General features: G+C 44.0%; 1 protein-coding gene across 1 annotated transcript in view; it reads left to right on the plus strand.

The window, feature by feature from the left end:
- The window catches only part of LOC310993825 (uncharacterized protein), a 79,396-nt gene that overhangs the window by 36,804 nt on the left and 16,918 nt on the right, over positions 1–25,674 (plus strand). Inside the window, exons 28-42 of the mRNA XM_083982305.1 lie at positions 1,872–2,052; positions 2,843–3,040; positions 4,903–5,053; positions 5,967–6,082; positions 7,044–7,172; positions 12,281–12,431; positions 13,582–13,754; positions 16,458–16,590; positions 17,811–17,930; positions 19,167–19,204; positions 19,898–20,015; positions 20,988–21,100; positions 22,050–22,230; positions 24,395–24,570; positions 25,006–25,123. Coding sequence (XP_083838431.1) covers positions 1,872–2,052; positions 2,843–3,040; positions 4,903–5,053; positions 5,967–6,082; positions 7,044–7,172; positions 12,281–12,431; positions 13,582–13,754; positions 16,458–16,590; positions 17,811–17,930; positions 19,167–19,204; positions 19,898–20,015; positions 20,988–21,100; positions 22,050–22,230; positions 24,395–24,570; positions 25,006–25,123 — 2,096 coding nt within the window. The remainder of the gene's footprint in view (positions 1–1,871; positions 2,053–2,842; positions 3,041–4,902; positions 5,054–5,966; positions 6,083–7,043; positions 7,173–12,280; positions 12,432–13,581; positions 13,755–16,457; positions 16,591–17,810; positions 17,931–19,166; positions 19,205–19,897; positions 20,016–20,987; positions 21,101–22,049; positions 22,231–24,394; positions 24,571–25,005; positions 25,124–25,674) is intronic.

Genomic DNA, 25,674 nt, shown 5'->3' on the forward strand with positions numbered 1-25,674 from the left:
GGGTCCTTACTAGGGCTTAAAGCGGCCGGTTATAGCCCGTTTGAGAATAATCGGTTATCGGCCAAAACTCACCGATTGTCGCCGATATTTTCAGAAATAAAATGCAGGAAATAAGACTTGGTTTTACTTTGAAAATGTTCCCCCATTTGAAAAGATCCCCCGACATTAGGCTATTTATCCTGTAGAGGGCGCCGCGCATCCAACTGCATCCACTATCCACTAACCACCTCACACACAGCAGAGTGACTGACACGCTCCGCCGTAGTCACTCACACACACATCACACAGCTTCTTAACAACTTGATTAACTGTTAACTGTCTCAAAACCAGTGTTGCCGCTGGCTTTCTTTTTCCTTTTTCTTTTCTTTTGCCCGCGGTCGGGTAGTGAATTAATTAATTAATGCTTGTGACTCCGGCCGTGTTGGGGCTCGCGGCAGCACCCGCTAAACGTTGAAAACAGCGGTGACACGTGCTTCCACGTCGGAGTCAACAGAAACGTCTGGAACAACATTGGAAAAAGTCGCTTTTGATTAAAAGAGAGAGAGACCTACCGTGCCGTGTAAAAAACAACAACAGTCACGTGTCATGACTTCCTGTATCTTGCCCTTCAAATTAAAAGCCCTATAGCCTTTTATATACAGTTCAGTGATATTGATTTTGACTTAATTTTGACAAGACACGGCTCCAAATGTTTTGTTTTTTTCCTGCTACCAATTGACCATTGAAATTTTGGCAGCCCTAATTTCATGGATGCAAACAGCGCGCCGAAAAGTGAAACTCGCTTTTTTCATGACCAATTAGGTGACTTGTGTGAATCGTTCAGATCCGAAGAGTTTTTGTTTTTGAGGGAGGGGGGGGGGGGGGGGTCTCAGCGTCTCAGCTGGGGTCAGTCAAATGTTTTTCTAACAGGCTGACAGTGACAATCACGTGAAACTGAGGCGAACTCATTCATGGTCTCTGATTATACTGATAACAGCCGACCTCCAATGTAGACGCGTGACATGCGCGCTCATTAAAGCGGCGCGTATCCGCGTACATCGGTGCGACAGCGTCGCCGTTTTTCCCCCCGTGCATGTGGAGCTGTGCGCCGCGGACATGAACGGTTCCCTACGTTGCTGTGTCAGGCAGGTGTTTCCACGGAGCTCTGCCCCGTTTCAGAGGTGAAGGAAGCCCTAAGTGGAAAGACGTCGACTCAGCGATGTAGAATGTGTTCAATTAAAGTGAAACTAACACATTATATAGGCCTATATGTCCATTACACACTGAATGAAACATCCCATGTCTTTATTTATTCAGTTTATTTTAATAGTAATAATTATGACTAACATTCAGTGAAGACCTAAAAATCAGTATCTCCAAAATTGAAATATTGCAAAGGTTTTTTTTTTTTTTTTAAGCTTTTTTAATATAGAAATGTTGGCCTTCTGAAAACTATGTCCATCTATATGCACTCAATACTTGGTTGGGGTTGAACTACTGGAAATTGCCTTTCCGTGATATTGTAATGTACTTATTTGTTAATGGTGAGCACCCCCCCCCCCGGGAAATTCCTCTCTTTTTTGGTCCTGACCCGTTTGCATCCCTGTAATTTATATATTATATGTAGATATATTACTTGAATTAATAAAATTTTTAAACTTTATAAAAAAAAAAAAAAATCGGCCAATTAATCGGTTATCGGATTTTTTCCCCCCTAATAATCGTAATCAGCATCGGCCCCAAAAAATCCATATTGGTCGGGTCCTTGCGTCCTACTTCCTGTTTTATTTTGAAACAGTTCTTGGAGGTCTTTGGGTTTGGTTGTCATTTATGAACATGGCAGCGTTTTATTGTGTCTTTCTCTTCAAATGACCCTGACCTCGTCCTCTCAGGGTGATGTCACAGACCCAGGACGTCGTCACGGCGCCGGGGGACACCGACGGCACGGCGACCGAGTTCTGCAGCCAGACGTGTCTGTCCTCCTTCAACTACAAGAGCATCAAGTCCACCAGGATCCCCGCAGCGCTGCCGTCGTCGCATTCACAGTGCAGCATGTGCAGCAGATACTGCATCGTAAGACATGAATGTAGTCATCTGTTTAAAGGGATAGTTCAACATTTTGGCAAATTGTCTCATTGCCATAATCCCTATAGTCATAGCAGTAGGTTTGTTACCTTTAATTGTCGGTGCAAGCTGTTTTTAGAACGGCGGAGCAGAGCCGTGAGCTGCTCAGAGCTACGCTACGGAGGCTCATTATGGGATTTCTTGGTTTCCCTCATCAAACTCATCAAATACACAATCCAACAACTCCACAACGCTCTGGTGGACAAGTTGTGAGCTGCACATTCACCACACTATGAGATAATAACACAACGTTACCACACAGAGTTGTTTTAGAGGGAAATTCATGTAAAACCACTGATGCGCGTTGCCTTCAGGGACAGTTTTTCATCAACAGTCTCTGTATTTCCCTCTAAAACAACTCTGTGTGGTAACGTTGTGTTATTATCTCATAGCGTGGTGAATGTGCAGCTCACAACTTGTCCACCAGAGCGTTGTGGAGTTGTTGGATTGTTGGATTGTGTATTTGATGAGTTTGATGAGGGAAACCAAGAAATCCCATAATGAGCCTCTGTAGCGTAGCTCTGAGCAGCTCACGGCTCTGCTCCACCGTTCTAAAAACAGCTTGCACCAACAATTAAAGGTAACGAACCTGCTACTGCTATGACTATAGGGATTATGGCAATGTTGAACGATCTCATAAACTATAAATGCAACATGCAAATCTAAACAACAAAAATCCAGGTTTGTATGAATTAAATTTTTAAAGCATCATGAATTGTTTTTGTTTGTGTGTTTTCAGAGTAAACACGAGGCCGTGCAGCACAACGTCGTCCACAAGCTCTGCAGCAGCACCTGTTTCCGCCGCTTCTGCAACTTGAACAAGCTGTCGATCTGTGAGAACTGCGGCGGCTGCTGCAGCTCGCCGCTCGTCCTCCGGCTGCAGGACGACGGCAGCAAGAAGCTGTGTGGAGCAGAGTGTTTGGCCCAGTTCAGAACGGTGAGGGAAGGAAACATCAGGTTTGGTTAGGATGAAATGAATGACGTGTTCATAATCATAACAGAAGACAGGTGTTGCAGTTACAGAAGAGTTTAAAAGCAAACACTGCACTTTAACTCTCCTGTTTCCTTCTCGGTCAAATTGACCCGATCTGTTCCCTTCCTCCATCCTTCCTTCCTTCCTTCTTTTCTCCCTTCCTTCCTTCCACAATCCTTTTCCCCTTCCTTCCTTCCTCCATCCTTCTTTTCTCCCTTTCTCCCTTCCTTCTTTCGACAATCCTTTTTCCCTTCCTTCCTTCGTCCTTCGTTTTTGACCCAATCTTTTCATCTATCTTACCTTCCTTTTTCCCTTCCTTCTCTCCTCCCTTCTCTCCTTTGTCCTTCATTCCTACCTTCCTTCCTTCCCCCCTTCCTTCTTTCTTTCCTTCCTTTCTTCCTTCCTTCCTTCTGCTTCCTTCCTTGACCTAATCTGTTCCCACCCTCCAAATTTCCTTCCTTCCTTCTTTCCACAATTCTTTTTCCCTTCCTTCCTTCCTTCCTTCCTTCCTTCCTTCCTTCCTTCCTTCCTTCCTTCCTTCTTTCCTCCCTTCTCTCCTTTGTCCTTCCTTCCTTCCTTCCTTCCTTCCTTCCTTCCTTCCTTCCTTCCTTCCTTCCTTCCTTCCTTCCTTCCTTCCTTCCTTCCTCCCCCTTCCTTCTTTCCTTCCTTCCTTACTTCTGCTTCCATCCTTGACCCATTCTGTTCCCTCCCTCCATTATTTCTTTCCTTCCTTCTTTCCACAATCCTTTTTCCCTTCCTTCCTTCCTTCCTTCCTTCCTTCCTTCCTTCCTTCCTTCCTTCCTTCCTTCGTCCTTCGTTTTTGACCCAATCTTTTCATCTATCTTACCTTCCTTTTTCCCTTCCTTCTTTCCTCCCATCTCTCCCTTTGTCCTTCCTTCCTTCCTTCCTTCCTTCTTTCCACAATCCTTTTTCCCTTCCTTCCTTCCTTCCTTCCTTCCTTCCTTCCTTCCTTCCTTCCTTCCTTCCTTCTTTCCTCCCTTCTCTCCTTTGTCCTTCCTTCCTTCCTTCCTTCCTTCCTTCCTTCCTTCCTTCCTTCCTTCCTTCCTTCCTTCCTTCCTTCCTTCCTCCCCCTTCCTTCTTTCCTTCCTTCCTTACTTCTGCTTCCATCCTTGACCCATTCTGTTCCCTCCCTCCATTATTTCTTTCCTTCCTTCTTTCCACAATCCTTTTTCCCTTCCTTCCTTCCTTCCTTCCTTCCTTCCTTCCTTCCTTCCTTCCTTCCTTCCTTCCTTCCTTCCTTCCTTCCTTCCTTCCTTCCTTCCTTCGTCCTTCGTTTTTGACCCAATCTTTTCATCTATCTTACCTTCCTTTTTCCCTTCCTTCTTTCCTCCCATCTCTCCCTTTGTCCTTCCTTCCTTCCTTCCTTCCTTCTTTCCACAATCCTTTTTCCCTTCCTTCCTTCCTTCCTTCCTTCCTTCCTTCCTTTCTCCTTTCCTTCCTTCCTTCCTTCCTTCCTTCCTTCCTTCCTTCCTTCCTTCCTTCCTTCCTTCCTTCCTTCCTTCCTTCCTTCTTTCCACAATCCTTTTTCCCTTTCTTCCTTCCTTCCTTCTTTCCTTCTTTCCTTCCTTCCTTCCTTCCTTCCTTCCTTCCTTCCTTCCTTCCTTCCTTCCTTCCTTCCTTCCTTCCCTTCATCCTTCCTTCCCTGACCGAGGAGGACGACAGGAGGGTTAAGAAATAACTAAATCAATGTAAAAACAAATTGCACATTAAGACAGAACTTAAAAAAATAAATAAAAAAGTGCAGAACAAAAAGCCGCTCATTTCCCTGAAGGTTTTACGAACTGACTTTGTTTCCGTCTTTGCAGAAAGTGCCGACGCCTCAGCCGTGCTCCATGTGCCGCTGCTCCACCGCGGTGTCGGACATGGTGGAGAACAGGACCGGCGACGACGTGGTGCAGCTCTTCTGCTCCAGCAGCTGCGTGATGGCGTCCAAGCTCGCGGCCGTCAGCGCTGCAGGTTAAATTCATGCTGTTGAATCTGAATCTGTTTTAAGAATCTTCACATAATGTCAGTCTACGATATTAATATACTTCAATCATGCATATTTATTTATAAATATATCCATCTTTCCCACTTGCTGCCCAAATCCTTTCATGAATTCTTTACATTTAACTCTCAGGTCCATTCTTATAACACAAGACACACTGATAAACTTCATCCTCCTTTTTGCTGCACTACACATACTCAGTTTTATTTTGCTTCCAGAGGCTCCATACTTTGGAATTCCCATCTTCATGTAGTTAAATTATCTTCATCCCTCAATACTTTTAAGTTAAGACTAAAAGCTTAAACCTGTTAAATCAAAGTTCCTAATAGTTTATTTTCCAGTATATTTGTCATTGGATCATTATCTCTTTACATGCTCATACACTCACTCAGTCAAATACAATTATTTTATATACACACCCATGTTTTTATTTCTGACTTCTTTGAGTGTGTGCTATAAAATGGCACTTGTATTGCTTTCTTTTTTGTTGTTATTTGTTGTTGCTTTCTCCTATTGTTTTTGATTTATCTTCTGAACCTCAATTTCCCTGAGGGTAACCTCCCAAGGGATTAATAAAGTACTATCTATCTATCTATCTATCTATCTATCTATCTATCTATCTATCTATCTATCTATCTATCTATCTATCTATCTATCTATCTATCTATCTATCTATCTATCTATCTATCTATCTATCTATATGTCTTGGGGAGGTGCTTTTTAGAAGCCCATATCCTTTTTTTTAACCTCTCCCGCACTTACTATTCTTGTTTCATTTCTGTTTTTTGTAATTGTCTTTTATTATGGTGCAAATGAATAATACTAAATGCTAAAATCTTAAATCCGTTCTTCATTCACTCTCTGATCTCTCTGACTCCACAGGAGCTCCGGTCGACTGTGACAACTGCCAACGCACCACGGTCCCGGCCTGTTACCTCGCCATGTCCGACTCCTCCATCAGGAACTTCTGCTCGCTCCGCTGCGCCATGGCCTTCAAGGTAAAACCATCACTAGACCGTAGAGTCAGTAAAGGTGAGACGGGGAAGTTTGATTTTGTCTTTGGATTGTTTTCATGAACAATTAACTGATTTTATTTTATTTTATTTTATTTTATTTTATTTTGATCCCCATTAGCTGATGTAGTTTAACATCAACTATTCTTCCTGGGGTCCGATCGGTGTAACAATAAAAGTAATAGGATAAAAATAAAAGTACAATTCAGAAATACACAATCAAAACATAACAAGAGATTTACATAGACAACATACAGTATGTAAAAGTAACAGCATATAGCCAATAATCTAAACATCTAATCAGATATAGAGACACATGTGATTTTGTGGGGAATCATCACACATATACAGTGTCAAAACACACACTCAGATACAGCGACACACACAGGAAATAAATCATTTATGGGTACATTACAACCTTTTGTGAGCTGCCATTAGGTGTTTCTTCACCTGTTTTTTGAAACTGACCTTGCTCTGGTCCTTAATCCTTATCCTTTATCTTCTTCATTTTCCTTTTTCATCCTCTCTTCTTTTCTGTTTTCATGATTTTAGTTTTTTCCTTTTTTTTTAAATGGATCAATGTGACGTAATCTTTGCCTCGTCTCTTGCAACTTTCCATCACATCTCATCGTCCATACGTATGATAATCTGGAATATTTATACATGTGTAGACCAATAAAGATAAAGACAGACTTTTAACTTGTATTTTAATACCTTGTTTATTTTATTTTATACTTAATTCATCCCTTTGCTCAGAATAATTCACTAGAAGTAGTGACAACAATGAAATATAAAAAAATAGTTAATGTATGAAGCACAAATTGGTCTTGAAAGTGACATTAATTTACACAACAGAATTAACACCAGTAACAAGTGCTGTCTTGTTTCTGTCTTATATTATATAAATCACATCTATCTATCTTTTTATTTTATTTTGTTCCCGCAGGAGAGGCAAAAAGACGCGACCGCCGCCTCTGAACAAACCCAGAGTGATTTCCTGAATCCACCGGACAAACTGCGGTGCGCCGGGTGTCAAGGCGTCATAGAAAATACGCCCAGCGTCGTGCAGACGAAGGTGAGTCCGCTCAGCTTGTTCGAAAAACGTCACAGCAGCAGAAATAACCTCAGACCTCAGACCTCTGGCTTCTTCCCTGTGCTGTTCAAGTCCCTTCGTGATGAGCAGCAGTTCAATTCCCAGCTCCGCCCTGTAATGGCACTTTTCAGTGAGTCCAGTTCAATGTGAGAGCATCAAGTGTAAACACAACATTTGGCAGCAGTGAACAATTACATACAGCGCCTTAAAAAGGAACTACAGTTATGCAGGATTATGTAGTTTAAAGGTAGGGTCTGGAGTTTTGTTCGTTGCAGTTTGTAAACAAAACATTGAAACTCAGCCCCTCCTCCTCTGGGGCTAAGCTGTGTAGCCTCCTGCCCCAGACAGCAGCAGTTGTCATGGCAACAAAGGAAAGGAAATACAGTCTGAGTGAAGCTCTGGAGCCGTGGGCCGATAGCCGACCGTCACCAACACCGGGAGCCTCCAGTGTTATGTTGTTATGCCGCTGTGGTGAACTGGGAAGACGGTGTTAGCTGCGGATGCTAACTGATACCGCTAGCCGAAGTTAGCATCGAGCTAGCTCACTACAACGGCCCTAATACTTGTTACCAGTGTTGGTGACGGTGGGGAATCGGTCCGCGGCTCCAGAGCTTCACTCGGACTGACGTGCTAGCACTCGTTAGCATCAGAGACAGCTAGTGCGGCTAGCAGCCCTGAGCTACTTCTCTGCTGCACGTAGCTTCACCTGAGCTCCGTCATTGGCTGGAGAGAAACACAGACTCTCTCGCCATAGATATCTATGCTCTCTCGCGACTCTCTAACTCCACCCAGAAACGTCCCCGTGCACAACAAAACCTGAACAAAACAGAGCAAAAGACCAAAATACAGTCCACACAGGACACGAAGCCCAGAGGTGACGATTAAGACGGATTTCATTTGTACAAGCCTAATGTTTATTTTTGGGCACAAAACTCCAGACCCAACCTTTAAGGCCCTGTCCCAATTCTCCCCCTTAAAACTTCCACTTGGTTTTGAGTGCCCTCAACCGTAAATTCCCTTCGTTGAGGGAAGTGGCTGAAAATTTTTCCCTATGGAAATGGGACACCGCTAGCGTAGTGAACGTAGCGAACAACCGTGCTAACATACGTCACATGTTGACAATTCTACCGGTGGAGCGTGCTACTATTTTCATTCAGAAAAAATGCTGGCGGTTCCAGCTGTTGTGTTGCCTGTCGCGCTGGCTGTGTTTCTATATCTACGTCTGACCAATGAACAGAGAAGAAATGTGGCGAAAAGAAGACGCATTCGCCGTTTTCTTAGCTATGTGGACTTGTTTCAGGTACGTTGATTTGTTAAAATATTCATATTGTCATTGTTAAGCCTCTCCGGAGGTGAAAGTAAACCTTAAACATGTGAATTCAACTATTTTAGTCTATTTGTTAACGTTGTAAAAACACCGACTTTCTAATACCGACTGTTAACAGTACGTTGCCATGGATACATGACAACAACTTCCATTCATACCAGTCATACGTGCCTGAGTGCCGGTCATATAGTTATCACGTATAACTGGCATATATTATTAATATACATTAGGGGTGTGACGAGATCTCTTCCCACGAGATCTCGCGAAATTAAACTCGACGACATTATATTATAGTATATTATAGTATAGTATAGTATAGTATAGTATAGTATAGTATAGTATAGTAGGCTATAGTATAGTATAGTATAGTATAGTATAGTATAGTATAGCGGGTTTCCACCACCAGTTAGCATTACAGAAACTCTACTCGACTTGGTTTAGGTGCTTTTCTTTTCAATCACATTTGAGTTCTTCATAGTTCCTCCTCAGTAAAAAACGAAACTTATCAACCAGCGCATCCAGCGTTTCCCATTAATTAACGACTCTGTGGCGGCCGCGACTCTCTCGCGCGTGCACAGCACACGGGCACACGGACAGGTCAGGTGTTGTGACGGCAATAAACATATGGGTTAAATCATGCTAAATTGTTATCCGTCCCCCATTAGACTGTTTGTCCGTCTGATACATTTTAGTTTTCAGTTTCAATTTGTGGAAGAAGAAGTTTATTAAAAGCTCATGCTTACATCATGCATGTAAAGAGTTATAATAAAACATTTCAAAATGCATGTGCAACTCGGTTAAATAAAAGTCTGTTGGTCCAGTCATATATTTTGTCATTGTTTTATTAAAATCTCGTCTCGTCTGGTTCTTGTGAGATGAGTGTATTGTCACACCCCTGCTAATATATTTTATTATTATATTATATATTTTATATATTAATTGATCATGCATGTAGATCAAACTGGTGTTGTTGGGCCATGACTTGTGCAATGATGTTGGTTGTTTTTCATTGTTTTCCAGAGTGACCGTCCAGCTACCTACTGTGTGTTAAACAGCGATGTTCCCATCCTCCGCCTCTGGTTTAATGCGGACTTGGAGATAAAACAGGAGTTCAGATTAAGCAGACGGGCCATGTGTGCCCTGCAGCGCCTGATGCAGACAAAGCAGCGCCACGGCTGGGGCAATGAACTGGAAGTCCTCATCTACGTGTATTGGCTTGCCCATGGACTTTCTCACCCTGTGGTGTCGCGTGCTTTTAGTGTGCCCCATTCCACCGTTCACAGAATTGTGCACAAGGTGGCACAGTTCATTTGGGACAACCTCCACAAAGCCATTGCCTTTCCAAAGCCGGCCGACCTGGACACTGTGGCAAATGGTTTCGCTGAGCTTTCTGGGTCGCCCGTCTTCAACAGAGCCGTCGGCGCCGTTGACGGTTGTCACGTCAGAATCAAGCACCCGTCGTACCGCCCCCTGGACTATGTTAATTACAAAGGCTTTTACTCCATTAACATGCAAGCCATCTGTGACAGCGCCGGGAAGTTTTTGGATGTTTTTGTTGAATATCCAGGGTCTGTACATGGCACGCGCATCTTAAAAAGCAGCGATTTCTATTTGACCAGAGAGTATCCACCCAACGGATACTTCATCCTGGGAGATGGTGGGTATCCTTGTTTGGAGACACCGATCTGCCTCATCACTCCGTACAGGGAGCCCGTGAATGGCCGAGCACAGAGGAGGTTCAACTATCACCAATCGAGGGCGCGTTCGGTTGTCCAGAGAGCCTTTGGCGCCATGAAGACTCGTTGGAGGTCCAGTCTGTTCGGCGACCTGAAGGCCAGTCCCACATTCGCACCGCAGGTCATAGCATCCTGTGCCTTCCTGCACAACGTCTGCCTGGACAACGGAGATGTCGTGGAGCCAGATGTTGATGTGGCACGTGACATCCTGGACCCAGAACCGCCTCTACAAGAAGCTGCTGAGGAACACGAAACACCAGGGAACACCACGAGGGACTGGCTCGCTGCTCAGATCGACTCATAAGTCCCTCACATTCGATGACCGATGTAAATAGTTCAACTCTTCTTACATGCACATGCTTTTTTGTGCTGTTCTATTGTAATAATTATAATACATTCTAATGCACTTTACATTTAAGCAATCTCAAAGTGCTACAGTGCAAGCTTAAAGCAGAAGTAAGGTGAATGTTTGTGTTAATATAAGTCTTAAATAGTTGTATCTACTGACAGCAATCACTTCTATAGAGTGTTTGGTCTGAAACACGGGTCTGTCAGTCACTCTGCTCTGCTCTGAGCCCAGGAGAAAACTTTTCTCGTATCCTACAACCTTTATCCAATGAGGAGAGAGAACGGCATAAAGGGGCAGTCCTCTCTGTGTGTGCAGCCAAGGGATGCGCGTGAATGTGGTGACGTAGGGACGAGGGCGGGGACTGCTAACTCCATCTGCTGACAGGAAGTTAGACAAAACCACCGGATCGCTTACTTCTGCTTTAACTAAAAGAGACAGTTAATTAGTTAATAAAAAGTGTGCTTAAATTTAGCAGAAAGCTCTCTTAAATAAATATGTCTTTATTTATTATTGTGGACATGTGGTTCTTTTTTTGTATAATTCTCTACATTTCTAATAAACTTTGATTCTATTTTGACAACATGGTGATGGTTTCTTTTATAACGATCTACACATGCAATGATCAATATTCTCCCTTGTAAGTCACTTTGGATAAAAGCATCAGCTAAATGACTAAATGTAAATGTAATTAGTGTGTTGGTATGATGATTGATGATTCATATTCTCTTTCACCCATGAAAAAGTTTATTTTTTATTTATTCAAAATTTGAACATATCAAAGAGGCAAAAACAATATAAATAACAAAATACATTAATAAATACATAAATTAACACATCTGAACACTGAACACAACAGGTCCCAAACCAATTATTGTTCTGGCATTTTGTCTACAAGCCTCTCAAAGAGCATTAAAAACCTCTCTGTTTGGGCCTTTTCTCCTCCTTAGTTTAGTTTATTTGTCATATACCTTAAAAAGTACGATGTGCAGTCAATGTATTGAAATGTAGTCTGCCCTGGCTCACTCTCAACCTTTAAAAAATTAAAAATAAGTTAAGTTAAGTTAAGATTCCTTTATTTGTCCCACAGTGGGGAAATTTACATTTGTGCAGCAGCAGCAACAAATAGCAACAGGATAAAAGAGAAAAAACAGAATAAAACAAGAGGAATATAAACATCACACAACAATAATTTATAGAAAGAATGATTAAAAAACAAAAGTGCAGTAGCCTATGTGCAATAGTCCAAACCAATAATGACAGTAACATCATATAAAACAATGACATTGGCGTCCCGGTGCCTCTATGTGACCAAGCTCAGATAAATACATTGGATCAGCTGTAGCACCGCGTGTCCTCCTGCATAAAGCTGCAGTATACTGGAGCGCATAAAATAAAAATAAAGAAAGCTGCACATCGCGGCTGAGTTTCCTCTACGATGTGGTGAAGTCGTACAGTGGAGACCTGTCAGTGTCATTGGTGCTTTTCAAATATAAACTACAACCTCAGACTGTCTTCTTCCCAGATGATCACACAGGGAGAGAGAGCATGGAGCTGCTTGTGTGATGACGAGTGTTCACAGTATTTACAGAGTTCTACATCAATGTTTAGGCTTATTTGTCAGTGCTTTATGTTATCATCCTACAGTACAGGAAAGACCAATTTCTTTGTGCGTCCACAGAACAAAACGAGCTTCCTGTGCAGCCCGTCCTGCTCTCAGGACTTTAAGAGGATCAACATCATCGTGGGCCGGTGTGAGTTCTGTAAAAACGAGCGAATCATCAACGACGTGAAGAGGGTGGACAACAAAGACTTGAACTTCTGCAGCGACGGTGAGGACACGGATCAAAGAAGGATCATCTTTCCTCTCCTTGTTTTTTTTACATCACATGTATACAGACACGCTCTCTCTCACACAGACATACACACACATTTACATACACAAACACTTAGATGATCCCTACTGTTCTGTATTATTCCATTATCTATGTGTTGGGGAAGAAGCAGGGAAGGGGACGAAAAATGAATGATTGACTGATTGATCGATTGTTTGCCGATGTTCTTTTGTTTTCTTTTCTTTTCTTTCTCTCCATCATGTGTTTTGTTCTCTCTTATCACAAGCTACCTTAAAGGGATAGTTCAACATTTTGGCAAATTGGCCCATTGCCATAATCCCTACAGTCATAGCAGTAGGTTCGTTACCTTTAATTGTCGGTGCAAGCTATTTTTAGAACGGCGGAGCAGAGCCGTGAGCTGCTCAGAGCTACGCTACGGAGGCTAAAGGAATTTCTTGGTTTCCCTCATCAAACTCATCAAATACAAAATCCCAAAACTCCAAAACGCTTTCGTGGACAAGTTGTGACCTGCACATTCACCACACTATGAGATAATAATGGAACGTTACGAAATGGAGCCGTTTTCGAGGCAAATACAGAGTTTGGTTGCTGAAAAACTGTCCCTGAAGGCAACGCGCATCAGTGGTTTTGCATGAATTTCCCTCTAAAACAACTCTGTGTGGTAACGTTGTGTTATTATCTCATAGCGTGGTGAATGTGCAGGTCACAACTTGTCCACCAGAGCGTTGTGGAGTTGTTGGATTGTGTATTTGATGAGTTTGATGAGGGAAACCAAGAAATCCCATAATGAGCCTCCGTAGTGTAGCTCTGAGCAGCTCACGGCTCTGCTCCACCGTTCTAAAAACAGCTTGCACCGACAATTAAAGGTAACGAACCTACTGCTATGACTATAGGGATTATGGCAATGGACCAATTTCCCCCCTTTTCCTTCTCTCTCTCTTTCCTTTCCTTTCTTCTTTTTCATTAGCTACTCTTAATTGTCTAGTGCTGTGTCATGTCTTTATGTTTGCTTTATGTCTGTCACTTGTGTTGCACAATAAAAGAAAGAAGAAGGATGAAGGGCCGAGTGTTTGTTGTGTTGTTGGATGTAAGAAGTTGTGTAAACGAAGACTCTGCTTTCCTCCAGGCTGCTTCGTGCTCTTCCGTCACGAGCTGGAGAGGGAGTGGGGGAAACACTGCGGCTTGTGCGCGCTCTGTCGCTGCACCTCCAGGACGCTGGTGACGTCCACGTACGACGGCAGAGAGGAGGAGTTCTGCTCCGAGCACTGCAACAAGATCTTCAACCTGCTCTACTGCCACGTAGGTCCAAGCTGCCGCCGCCGCTGCTGCACGGGACATAGTCTGAATATGAACACTTTTCTTTTCTTTTTTATTAAAGTATATTAATAGTTCAACATTTTGGCAAATTGGCCCATCACCATAATCCCTATAGTCATAGCAGTAGGTTCGTTACCTTTAATTGTCGGTGCAAGCTGTTTTTAGAACGGCGGAGCAGAGCCGTGAGCTGCTCAGAGCTACGCTACAGAGGCTCATGGGATTTCTTGGTTTCCCTCATCAAACTCACGAGACTTGATGGAAAACTGTCCCCGACGGGAACGTGCATCAGCGGTTTTGCATGAATTTCCCTCTAAAACAACTCTGTGTGGTAACGTTGTGTTATTATCTCATAGCGTGGTGAATGTGCAGCTCACAACTTGTCCACCAGAGCGTTGTGGAGTACTGGATTGTGTATTTGATGAGTTTGATGAGGGAAACCAAGAAATTCCTTTAGCCTCCGTAGCGTAGCTCTGAGCAGCTCACGGCTCTGCTCCGCCGTTCTAAAAACAGCTTGCACCGACAATTAAAGGTAACGAACCTACTGCTATGACTATAGGGATTATGGCAATGGGCCAATTTGCCAAAATGTTGAACTATCCCTTTAACGTTTTTTATTGATTCCACATATCAATATTTAACATTTCACATATACAATTTTCCAACAGTATACAACAACTTCTCCACCAGGGAGCAGAGACATACAGTATATAAACATACATTCTCAAAGAAAGTTACCGTAGAGTAAATCTGAAGAAATAAAAGAAACACTTTTCACTCCTGTCCTTATCCGTAATCTACCATACAGTGTCCTTACTGCACAAAGTCTGTTCTCAATGGAGACACAAAATGAACCCAGTTTTCCCAATCATTTTTAAAAGTCTCTGTTTTTAGTCTAGTTGAGAAAGTCAGCTTCTTCATTCTATAAATATTGAGCGTTACCTCGACCCAATCCTCCATTTTTGGTGCATCAGTTTTAAGCCGTTTTCTGGCGATGGCTTTTTTAGCTGCCACCAGCATTATTCCAAATATGTATTTTTGAATATGAACGGTTTTAATCTGCTCACTTCACCGCCGCTCTCCGCTCTCCGCTCTCCGCTCTCCTCTCTCCTCTCTCCTCTCTCCTCTCTCCTCTCTCCGCTCTCCGCTCTCCTCTCTCCTCTCTCCTCTCTCCTCTCTCCTCTCTCCTCTCTCCGCTCTCCTCTCTCCGCTCTCCGCTCTCCGCTCTCCGCTCTCCGCTCTCCGCTCTCCTCTCTCCTCTCTCCTCTCTCCGCTCTCCTCTCTCCTCTCTCCTCTCTCCTCTCTCCTCTCTCCTCTCTCCTCTCTCCGCTCTCCGCTCTCCGCTCTCCGCTCTCCTCTCTCCTCTCTCCGCTCTCCGCTCTCCTCTCTCCTCTCTCCTCTCTCCTCTCTCCTCTCTCCGCTCTCCTCTCTCCGCTCTCCGCTCTCCGCTCTCCGCTCTCCGCTCTCCGCTCTCCTCTCTCCTCTCTCCTCTCTCCGCTCTCCTCTCTCCTCTCTCCTCTCTCCTCTCTCCTCTCTCCGCTCTCCTCTCTCCTCTCTCCTCTCTCCGCTCTCCTCTCTCCTCTCTCCGCTCTCCGCTCTCCGCTCTCCTCTCTCCTCTCTCCTCTCTCCTCTCTCCGCTCTCCGCTCTCCGCTCTCCTCTCTCCTCTCTCCTCTCTCCTCTCTCCTCTCTCCTCTCTCCGCTCTCCTCTCTCCGCTCTCCGCTCTCCGCTCTCCGCTCTCCTCTCTCCTCTCTCCTCTCTCCGCTCTCCGCTCTCCTCTCTCCTCTCTCCTCTCTCCTCTCTCCTCTCTCCTCTCTCCGCTCTCCGCTCTCCGCTCTCCGCTCTCCGCTCTCCTCTCTCCTCTCTCCTCTCTCCGCTCTCCGCTCTCCGCTCTCCTCTCTCCTCTCTCCTCTCTCCTCTCTCCTCTCTCCTCTCTCCTCTCTCCGCTCTCCGCTCTCCTCTCTCCTCTCTCCTCTCTCCTCTCTCCGCTCTCCTCTCTCCTCTCTCCGCTCTCCTCTCTCCTCTCTCCTCTCTCCTCTCTCCGCTCTCCTCTCTCCTCTCTCCGCTCTCCTCTCTCCTCTCTCCTCTCTCCTCTCTCCTCTCTCCTCTCTCCTCTCTCCTCTCTCCTCTCTCCTCTCTCCGCTCTCCTCTCTCCTCTCTCCGCTCTCCTCTCTCCTCTCTCCTCTCTCCTCTCTCCTCTCTCCGCTCTCCTCTCTCCGCTCTCCTCTCTCCTCTCTCCTCTCTCCGCTCTCCGCTCTCCTCTCTCCTCTCTCCTCTCTCCTCTCTCCGCTCTCCGCTCTCCTCTCTCCTCTCTCCTCTCTCCTCTCTCCTCTCTCCGCTCTCCTCTCTCCTCTCTCCTCTCTCCTCTCTCCTCTCTCCTCTCTCCTCTCTCCGCTCTCCTCTCTCCTCTCTCCTCTCTCCGCTCTCCGCTCTCCTCTCTCCTCTCTCCTCTCTCCTCTCTCCTCTCTCCTCTCTCCGCTCTCCGCTCTCCGCTCTCCTCTCTCCTCTCTCCTCTCTCCTCTCTCCTCTCTCCTCTCTCCTCTCTCCGCTCTCCGCTCTCCGCTCTCCTCTCTCCGCTCTCCTCTCTCCTCTCTCCTCTCTCCGCTCTCCGCTCTCCTCTCTCCTCTCTCCTCTCTCCTCTCTCCTCTCTCCGCTCTCCGCTCTCCGCTCTCCGCTCTCTGTCCCGCAGCTCGCCAGGTGCGACAGCTGCGGTCGTCAGGGGGAACTGAAGCAGAGTCTCCACATACGGGGCGAAGTCAAACACTTCACTGACCTCAAGTGTCTCCTACGCTACTGTAACAAGCTCCAGATGGGCGACGCAGGTGAGTGATGTTGTTGTTTCACCTGTTTGACCTATAGACACACACATACAAACACAAACTCAACAAACACAGAGGAGATGTATATTAGATATATACAGTTATAATGGCTTGAAGTTCTTTAAAAGTCTTTTCTTTTTTCTTTTTTCTTCTTTTTCTCTCCTTGTTGACCAGATCTTTGTAAATATCTTGTACTTCTTGATCTACTGTAGATATAAAAATACTCATATAATAATGTTTGGACATGAATGTGTTTTATAAGGAGAAATAACCAACACATTTTGTTTATATACTTGTTATTTATTCTGTATTGTTGACACAAGCAACTATGTTGTTGGTGTTAGTTGGTGTTGGTAGTATGTAATAAAAAAGAAAAAAGAAAGAAACACTAAGGCACTAAGTGGAGAAGGGGATGGGACTTAAAGGGATACTTCACCCAAAATCGATAATTCACCAATTTTCTACTCACCGTCATGCCAACGAAGGGTTTGGAGAACTTTCATCGTCATCAAAATGCTTTAGGAGTTCCAGGGGGGGTCCGGCTGGCAACAGGTTTTCATATAATGGCGGCGGATAGAGTTAACTTTTGAATCGTCCAAAACACACACTATGAAACATCCAGATACCTCCTCTACCTCCATACTGCTCGTCTCTACTGACCCAAGTGTCCTGAAGCCGCCACATGAAAAGCTGTTGGGAAAAAAAATATTTGATCTCTGTTTTTATCCTTGTTGTAGCAGCAGCTCCCAGTGGCTCTGTTGATGTTTGTGCGCATGTGCGAGATTTGTTGTGAGATGTTTCTTAGTTGTTGTAAACCATTGGATGTGTGTTGTAAACACGGCAGAAACATCTCGCAGCAAATCTCTCTAAATCTCTAAAAACAGACATCACATTATTTTTTTCCGAAGAACTTTTTCATTTTTTGGGTGAAGTATCCCTTCAATAAATTAACGCTCCTGCTCCTTTTCAAACATGCAAATTGTCGTATCGACCATAGTGCTTTAAATGTGTTATACTGTATTACTCACATGTTTGAAATAGAATAGAATAGAATGCTTTATTGTCATTGTAAACAGTGAAACAACGAAACTAGTTTAGGATACCCAAACCATAGTGCAACAAAACAATAAATATAGATATCATAAAACCTTCATTCATTCATTCATTCATTCAATTGAACGATCAACATCTGGATTCAGGACTCATCTGCTTCTCACCTACAGTCTCTTCACCTCCGAGACCCTCGGGCGCCGGCGAGTCGTCCCCCGTCATCGCTAACGTCATCTCGCTCGCCAGCGCTCTGGCTCGACAGGACAGCTCCTCCTCCAGCACCTCACCGCTCGGTACACACACACACACACACACACACACACACACACACACACACACACAGAGAAACACACAGCTAGACTCCAGATTTCATTTCATTTCATTTATTTAGATCTCCATTAGCTTAACTCTCCATTGCAGTAGATAATTACAGAAACACATCATTCACACCATAAACACAATAACAACATCCATAACCATAACAACTCACAACAATCTACAAGACAAAACAAGACAAAACAACAAAACAAAAACAATACAAACAACATATAGCTACATATCACTGGACCTTAATCATTTCCACAGTGCAGCTATTACCATCGTTGTGAAATAATCAGATGTTCAAAAACATACGTTCCTCATAATCACATTAAAGCAGAAGTAAGCGATCCGGTCGTTTTGGCTAATGCTGCGTTCCAGGCAGGCTTTTGAAACCGTAAGTTACAGCTTCAAGTCACGACTTACGACTTTGTAGCGTTCCAGGCAACCGAAGTGATTGCTGTCGGAAGATAGAACTATTTAAAGCAGAAGTAAGCGATATTTTTGTGTTAATATAAGTCTTAAATAGTTGTATCTTCCGACAGCAATCACTTCTATAGAGTGTTTGGTCTGAAACACGGGTCTGTCAGTCACTCTGCTCTGCTCTGAGCCCAGGAGAAAACTTTCCTTGTATCCTACAGTTTTTATCCAATGAGGAGAGAGAACGGCATAAAGGGGCAGTCCTCTCTGTGTGTGCAGCCAAGGGATGCGCCTGAATGTGGTGACATAGGGACGAGGACCAATAGATCCATGACGAGGGCTGCTAACTCCATCGGCTGACAAGATGTTATGGTGCGTTCAAGGCAACTCGTAACTCGTGTTTTTCCGACCTGTGAACTCGTACCAGTTCGATCTGGTACGAGTTCACGGGTCAGAAGTTACGAGTGGCCGTTATAGTGACTTTCACAGGTAAAACAGGTCGGAGAAACACGAGTGGGTTGCCTGGAACGCTACAAAGTCGTAAGTCGTGACTTGAAGCTGTAATTTACGGTTTCAAAAGCCTGCCAGGAACGCAGCATTAGTGAAAACGACCGGATCGCTGACTTCTGCTTTAAGTCTTATATTAACACAAAAATATTGCTTACTTCTGCTTTAACTTTTTGTTTGTACCAAATAGCTTCAGCTACAGTAGATAGAGAGCTGAGCTGTTTGACTAATAAATGTTCTTTCAATATGTGACACCTCTGTCTCATCCTGTCTCATCTCCACAGTCTCGACCCGGGACATCCAGACTAAAGTCGTTGGACATGTAAGTTCAGTGTAAAAATCAACGCCCTGCAGAATAAAGTTTACAAAAGTTTTTGTGGTTTTAGACGTCGTCGTCACCTCTCGTCTCTTCTCTCGTCTCTTCTCTCTTCTCTTCTCTCTTCTCTTCTCTCATCTCTTCTCTCATCTCTTCTCTCATCTCTTCTCTCTTCTCTTCTCTCATCTCTTCTCTCGTCTCTTCTCTTCTCTTCTCCCTTCTCTTCTCTTCTCTCATCTCTTCTCTCTTCTCTTCTCTCTTCTCTTCTCTTCTCTTCTCCCTTCTCTTCTCTTCTCTCTTCTCTTCTCTCTTCTCTTCTCTTCTCTTCTCCCTTCTCTTCTCTTCTCTCATCTCTTCTCTCATCTCTTCTCTCTTCTCTTCTCTCTTCTCTTCTCTTCTCTCATCTCTTCTCTCGTCTCTTCTCTCATCTCTTCTCCCTTCTCTTCTCTTCTCTCATCTCTTCTCTCGTCTCTTCTCTCATCTCTTCTCTCTTCTCTTCTCTTCTCGTCTCTTCTCTCTTCTCTTCTCTCGTCTCTTCTCTTCTCGTCTCTTCTCTCTTCTCTTCTCTCGTCTCTTCTCTTCTCGTCTCTTCTCTCTTCTCTTCTCTTCTCGTCTCTTCTCTCTTCTCTTCTCTCGTCTCTTCTCTTCTCTCATCTCTTCTCTTCTCTCATCTCTTCTCTTCTCTCGTCTCTTCTCCAGGTCAGCGTCCAGACCGTTCCTAAGGAAGTGAAGAACAAGTCGATGCTCTGCACGCCGCTGGTCCACAACAAAGGCGTTTCCTGTACGACGCAGATGGTCGACGCAGAGGCTCAGACAGGTGAAGGAAACATCAACATCAGATATTTAATATTCCTCTGTGGTAGGGGTGTAACGGTGTCCTCACTCTAATCCGGGCGGCGGTAATGAGCATAAAAGCTGCCAGCAACCGTCATGACAGACGAAGATGAGAAGTGATGAGAGAGTGGAGTTTTAGAGCATCAAACATGTTATTGCATATAAGTCGTATGTATGTCCGTGTGCATTTGGACACAAGGACAAGACCAAAAACATCACCAAAGCAATTAGCATAAAGGCTACATGTATATTAACACTAATCGATGTTACAGTAGTTTCTTATTTTGTATAATAGTGCTACCTGAGAGTTTTTTTTTCCTCTAGAACAGAGATGTCAAACTCAATTTAGTTCAGGGGCCACAAACAGCACAATTTAATCTCAAGTGGGCCGGACCAGTAAAATAATAGCATAATAACCTTTAAATATATCTAAAAAACTGAAATTTTCCTCTGTTTTGGTACATTAATAAGATGTTTTACAGTTACTGAACTATCCTTTTACAAAACATATTATGAACCACCTGACATTTCTTGATAAAAACATGTGCAATTTCAAATTTTCGCACTTGACAAATTCATCCTGAGGGCCAGATTGGACCCTCTGCAGGGCCGGTTTTGGCCCACGGGCCGCATGTTTGACATCCTTGCTCTAGAATGAATGAATGGTGTTATAACATTCCTAATGGACTTGTTTTATATTTCATTCTATTTATTTTTTACTTTTATAACAGAAGATGGTTGTTAGTTTTGCATTCAATTGGTGACTTTTTGTTGCTTTTTTTCCCGTTGTGCCGAACCAAAACGAACCGTGACTTGCGCGCACCGTTACAGCCCGACTCTGTGACGCTCTGTTAAATAAAATCGATCTCATTTGGCTTCGATCTGATGAATTAAAAAGCACGAATGTGAGTGGACTTGACGTTTGTTTCTGTTTTCTCTCTGTTGCTCTGTGTAGAAGTCTTTGTACCGAAGGTGGTGATGGTGCCTCTCCCGGTGCCGGTGTACGTTCCTCTGCCCATGAACATGTACAGCCAGGTGACACCGAACCTCGTCGGCCTGCCGATACCGGTACGTACCAACACGTCTGACTTCAATCTCTCTCTTTATTTATTTATTTCTAGTTCCTAAATGTTCTTTATCTGTTCCTATTTTCCTGTTATGGACTCATCTGACTTGTTTTCAGACTTGCAATGAATTATAATCATTTATTTTACTGATTTTGTTGCATTCGAGACAGCATCAAAAACAGAGCATTAGAAGTTAAAGTTCTTGTCTTGTATCTGTCAGACAGTGGGTTTAAAGGGATAGTATCATTTTTTTAAAGTGGGGTTGTATGATCTACAAATAGCCCCTAAGTACTTTAATTGCAGTAGAAGACTCTCTGCACTCCTCCCGTTAGCAACGCCAGCCCATAATAGCCCTGCCCAGAGATTTACAACATACAGTGTTGTGAACAGACCCAAAGAAACGGCCTATTTTCACGGCCTAAAAGAGGTTTTACCTGAAAAAATACACAGTTCCATTGTTCGCTATAATATAATTTTTTCCAGCCCTTCAAAGTACAGGAAAAACACAGTTTTTATTTGGACCTAACCAACTGCTGATCGGCGGGTGCTAACCCTGGGCGGAGGGATACGTGAGTTGGTTAGGTCCAAATAAAAACTGTGTTTTTCCTGCACTTTGAAGGGCTGGAAAAAATTATATTATAGCGAACAATGGAACTGTGTATTATTTTTTCAGGTAAAACCTCTTTTAGGCCGTGAAAATAGGCCGTTTCTTTGGGTCCATTCACAACAATGTATGTTGTAAATCTCTGGGCAGGGCTATTATGGGCTGGCGTTGCTAACGGGAGGAGTGCAGAGAGTCTTTTACTGCAATTAAAGTACTTAGGGGCTATTTGTAGATCATACAACCCCACTTTAAAAAAATGATACTATCCCTTTAACGTTTATATCTGCACATCATACATTGTCCAGAGTTAATCAGCCCTAACCTCCACTCTGCCTCTCTCCTGTAGCTCCCTGTGCCCATCGTTCTCCCCTCGGCGTCAGAGCCTGAACGCTCCGAGGGAAAACTCAGTGTCGAGTGTGAGAAGAAGACGACGACGAAGACTCAGGATGAAGGGAAGGAGAGAGAGGACGAGCTGGAGGCTGGAGAGGAAACCAAAGGAGCTGGAGGAGAAGCTCAGGTCCTCAACGGTAAGAAGTTAGTTTCATTATGTCAAATCACTGTTCTGTCATAGTCCTGGACGTCGTACACTTTTCCTTTTGGGACTCGGCCTTGAATCATGAAAAACAAAAGTCTAGAATCAAAACAAAATGGTCTAGTGCAAAATAATCAGCTGCAGCGCCGGGTTTTTAAACTTGGTGGGTGAAATAAAATGCAGCGAGAACTCAACCAATCAGAAATGCCTGTCTACAGTAACTTTTTTTAGACCCTGGTCCCTGCACATAGTTCCTCTAAGGTTCCTGTGACTGAAATAAAAGAGTTAACGAGGAACTCTGCACGATTTTTAGCTGAACTCAGTTCCATGTGTCCCTTGTCTCCAGCTCCAGAGTCCTAGTTCTGGTTAAATCAATGACTAGTAACTAGTTCCAGGGAGAATGGAGCGTCTCTTGGCTGAAAACCAACCTTGTAAGATCAGAGCCTCCGACCCGGTGTCCCAGCTCTCGTTTCCATGGCGACATCGCCACACAAACGTAACGCGCTAACCCGTAACCCGTAATCTCTTGTTGATGACAGATAAGACTACACAGATATACACATGGTAACATGGTAGATGATAAATAAACCGCTACATGGATTGATTTTTTGCCGGCTTCATTGAAAACAAATGCACATGGAGGAGAGGAGGGTTAGTAAAACACCGGAAAACCATATTTCCTCCATAAAGCAAGAAATCGTCACCTGTTTTGATTCCTCTAAAGCACCCCACACTGCAAAAATTCAAAATCTTACCAAGAATATTTGTCTTATTTCTAGTCAAAATAAATCTCATTCTACTTAAAATAAGACTCATCACATTAAAAAGTAGCTTGTTTTTAGACACTTTTTACTTTTTTGAAGCAAATTTTCCACTTTAAATAAGTAGAAAAATCTGATAGTGGAGCAAGATTTTCTTTCTTATTACAAACACAAACAACTTACTTTCACTGGCAGATTTTTCTACTTATTACAATTAAAAATTAGTTTGAAACAAGTGAAAATGATCTAAAAACAAGTTAATTTTTAGCTGATGAGTCTTATTTTAACTCATTGAGTGCCGCGCTCCTTTCCAAAGTTTTAGTCAAGTGTACCGGCAATTTAGACCATTTTTGACTTTTTATGTAGAGCCACAGTGTATTCTATATTATTGCCACCAACACATACTGTGGCTCAATTGAAAGGTTTAACTTAATGCTTCAAGTGGCCACAAACCGTTTGTTTCTACGTGCCTCTGTTCCTGAGAAAAGTCAAGCTAAACATGGCTGGGTTTCACCAAAATCCCTCCTTTTTTTCTAGAAAAGGAGATAGAGCGTCTTTTATGAAAGGTGCTCTGTTTGTGTCTGTCGCTCTTCTGACACTCGCATTTCTGGATCAAAGGGCTCGTATAAGATAAATATATACAACAGTTGTTGTTCTATTCACAAAACCACCATCGGGGGCGGGGGGGGCGCCACTAAACAACAATAACACAGACGCACCGTGCCGTGTCACAGCTTCTCCCCGCGGAGCGTGAGGGTCAGTCGGCCACCGCGGCTCGGGAAGACCGGTCCCGCCGGTGGTCGCGGTCCTTCTGTGGTTCGGGTCGGTGATGCCGGTCTGCTTTGGCCCAGAGACCATCAGATTTTACCGCGGGAGGACTTTGGGGAGGACACGGTGTTGCTCCAGATGAAGACCGGGCGGACTGTCGGCTGAGAGCTTCCTGTTTCTGCTCCGAGCAGCTCGAGCAGCTGGAGCAGCAGCGCGGGTGAGAGCAGAGCAGAGCAGCTGCGCTGCAGCAGCTGCTGCATCTGCATGCAGAACTCGTTTGCAGAAGCTGAGTTATGATAAAAACTTCCAGATCATGAGCTGTCATGTGACTTTGATCGTCATCTATTTCAGTTCTCCTCGTCGTAGAGTCCCCAAATTTACATATAATGTGTATTAAAGTGTCTATTTTCATAATTTAAAAAAAAAGCAAAAAACGTAAAATTACGTTTTCGGCACTCAACGCATGGGAACGAAAAACGAGAAATTACGTGGTTGGCACTCAATGAGTTAAGTGGAAAGTGATTAGTTTTGACTAGAAATTAGACAAATATTCTTGGAAAGATTTTGAGTTTTTGCAGTGCAGTTGCATTTAACGGTATTTAATATGAAATTATAAACATTTATTTTCAGAGGACACCAGCAGCTGCAGGGAGAATGTGGCTGAAGAAGACCGGGCTGGTTTCAGGAGACCGGAGGACACGACTGGTCCAACTCCTCCTCTTCCTCTTCCTCTTCCTCCTCTTCCTCTTCCTCTTCCTCTTCCTCCATCACAACAAACTCAGGGAGACATCCAGAACCAGAACCAGGTCAGAAACCTCCTAAAGCTGCGTTCACACCGGACCTTTTCTTTTTCGAACGAGCAACGAGTTTACATGTGAAGTCGATGCAAACGACCGATTGAGCGTTTAATCGATAATCGAGATGAGAAATCCCAACTCTCCGGCCGCCAGTCGCTCGTCGCTCAGCGCTGATTGGCTGCCGGTGGTGCCGGTGTAAACAGAGGCACATGGCAGTGGGCATGACGTCATCAAAGCGACAATGTGAGTCTGTGGCTCTGTGCCAAATTGACGAGCGACTGCAGCTGAGCCACGGAGCGTTTTTTTTTTTTCGGAGCGATACGAGCGACAGCGACAAAAATAAAAGATCTGGTGTGACCGCTCCTTTAGGAACGGAGCAGAGTAGAGAAGGTCTGGTCTTCTCTTTCCTGTGGTGTTAACTTCTTCTCCTTCTTCTGTCTGAAGGGTGTGAAGTCGAGCCAACACGTCGAGGCGACCGAGCGCCACAAAGTGGTCGGTTCCTGTGGGACGGAGGCCTGGAGGAGGTGGAGGGAGTCGCAGGACGACCTGGATCCTGAGTCCGGTAGGTTCTTCTGTCTGTTAGCTTAAGATTTCTTTTTTTCTTTTTTTATTTTAAGGCCCTTTCACACATTTTCTCATTTTTTTCAAGCCCCAGTTTTCATCACGAGTCCTTCCACGCCGACCGTGGCGTCTCTCACCGATAAGTTTGTATAATAGCCTACATCCGAGCTCTCGCCACCTTCTCACCATCTCTTTTTATGGTCACCACCCTGTCTTGTTTGACAAGGGACACAAACTTTACAAAGACAACGAAATGAAAGACAATGAAATGACAGACAATGCCGGTGTGAATCAGCACCGAATATTTTTGCAATTTCGTGTCTTTTATTCGTGTGTGAAAGGACCTTAAAGCCCCTGTACGGAGCTTTTAACTGGTTTCTGCTGATGTGTCTCTGTTATCTACAACAGCAAATGAGCCCATCAGTGTGAAGATACGCTATTTCTAAGTCGTCTAATTCTAGACCTCTGGAAGGCATGGTCGGGTCGGACCACTGACCAAACCATAACAATAGATACGTTACGCTGCTTAAAAAAAAAAAGCAAGTCCCATCT

The sequence above is a fragment of the Trachurus trachurus genome (assembly GCF_905171665.1).
Source record: "Trachurus trachurus genome assembly, chromosome: 11".
Lineage (NCBI taxonomy): Eukaryota > Metazoa > Chordata > Actinopteri > Carangiformes > Carangidae > Trachurus > Trachurus trachurus.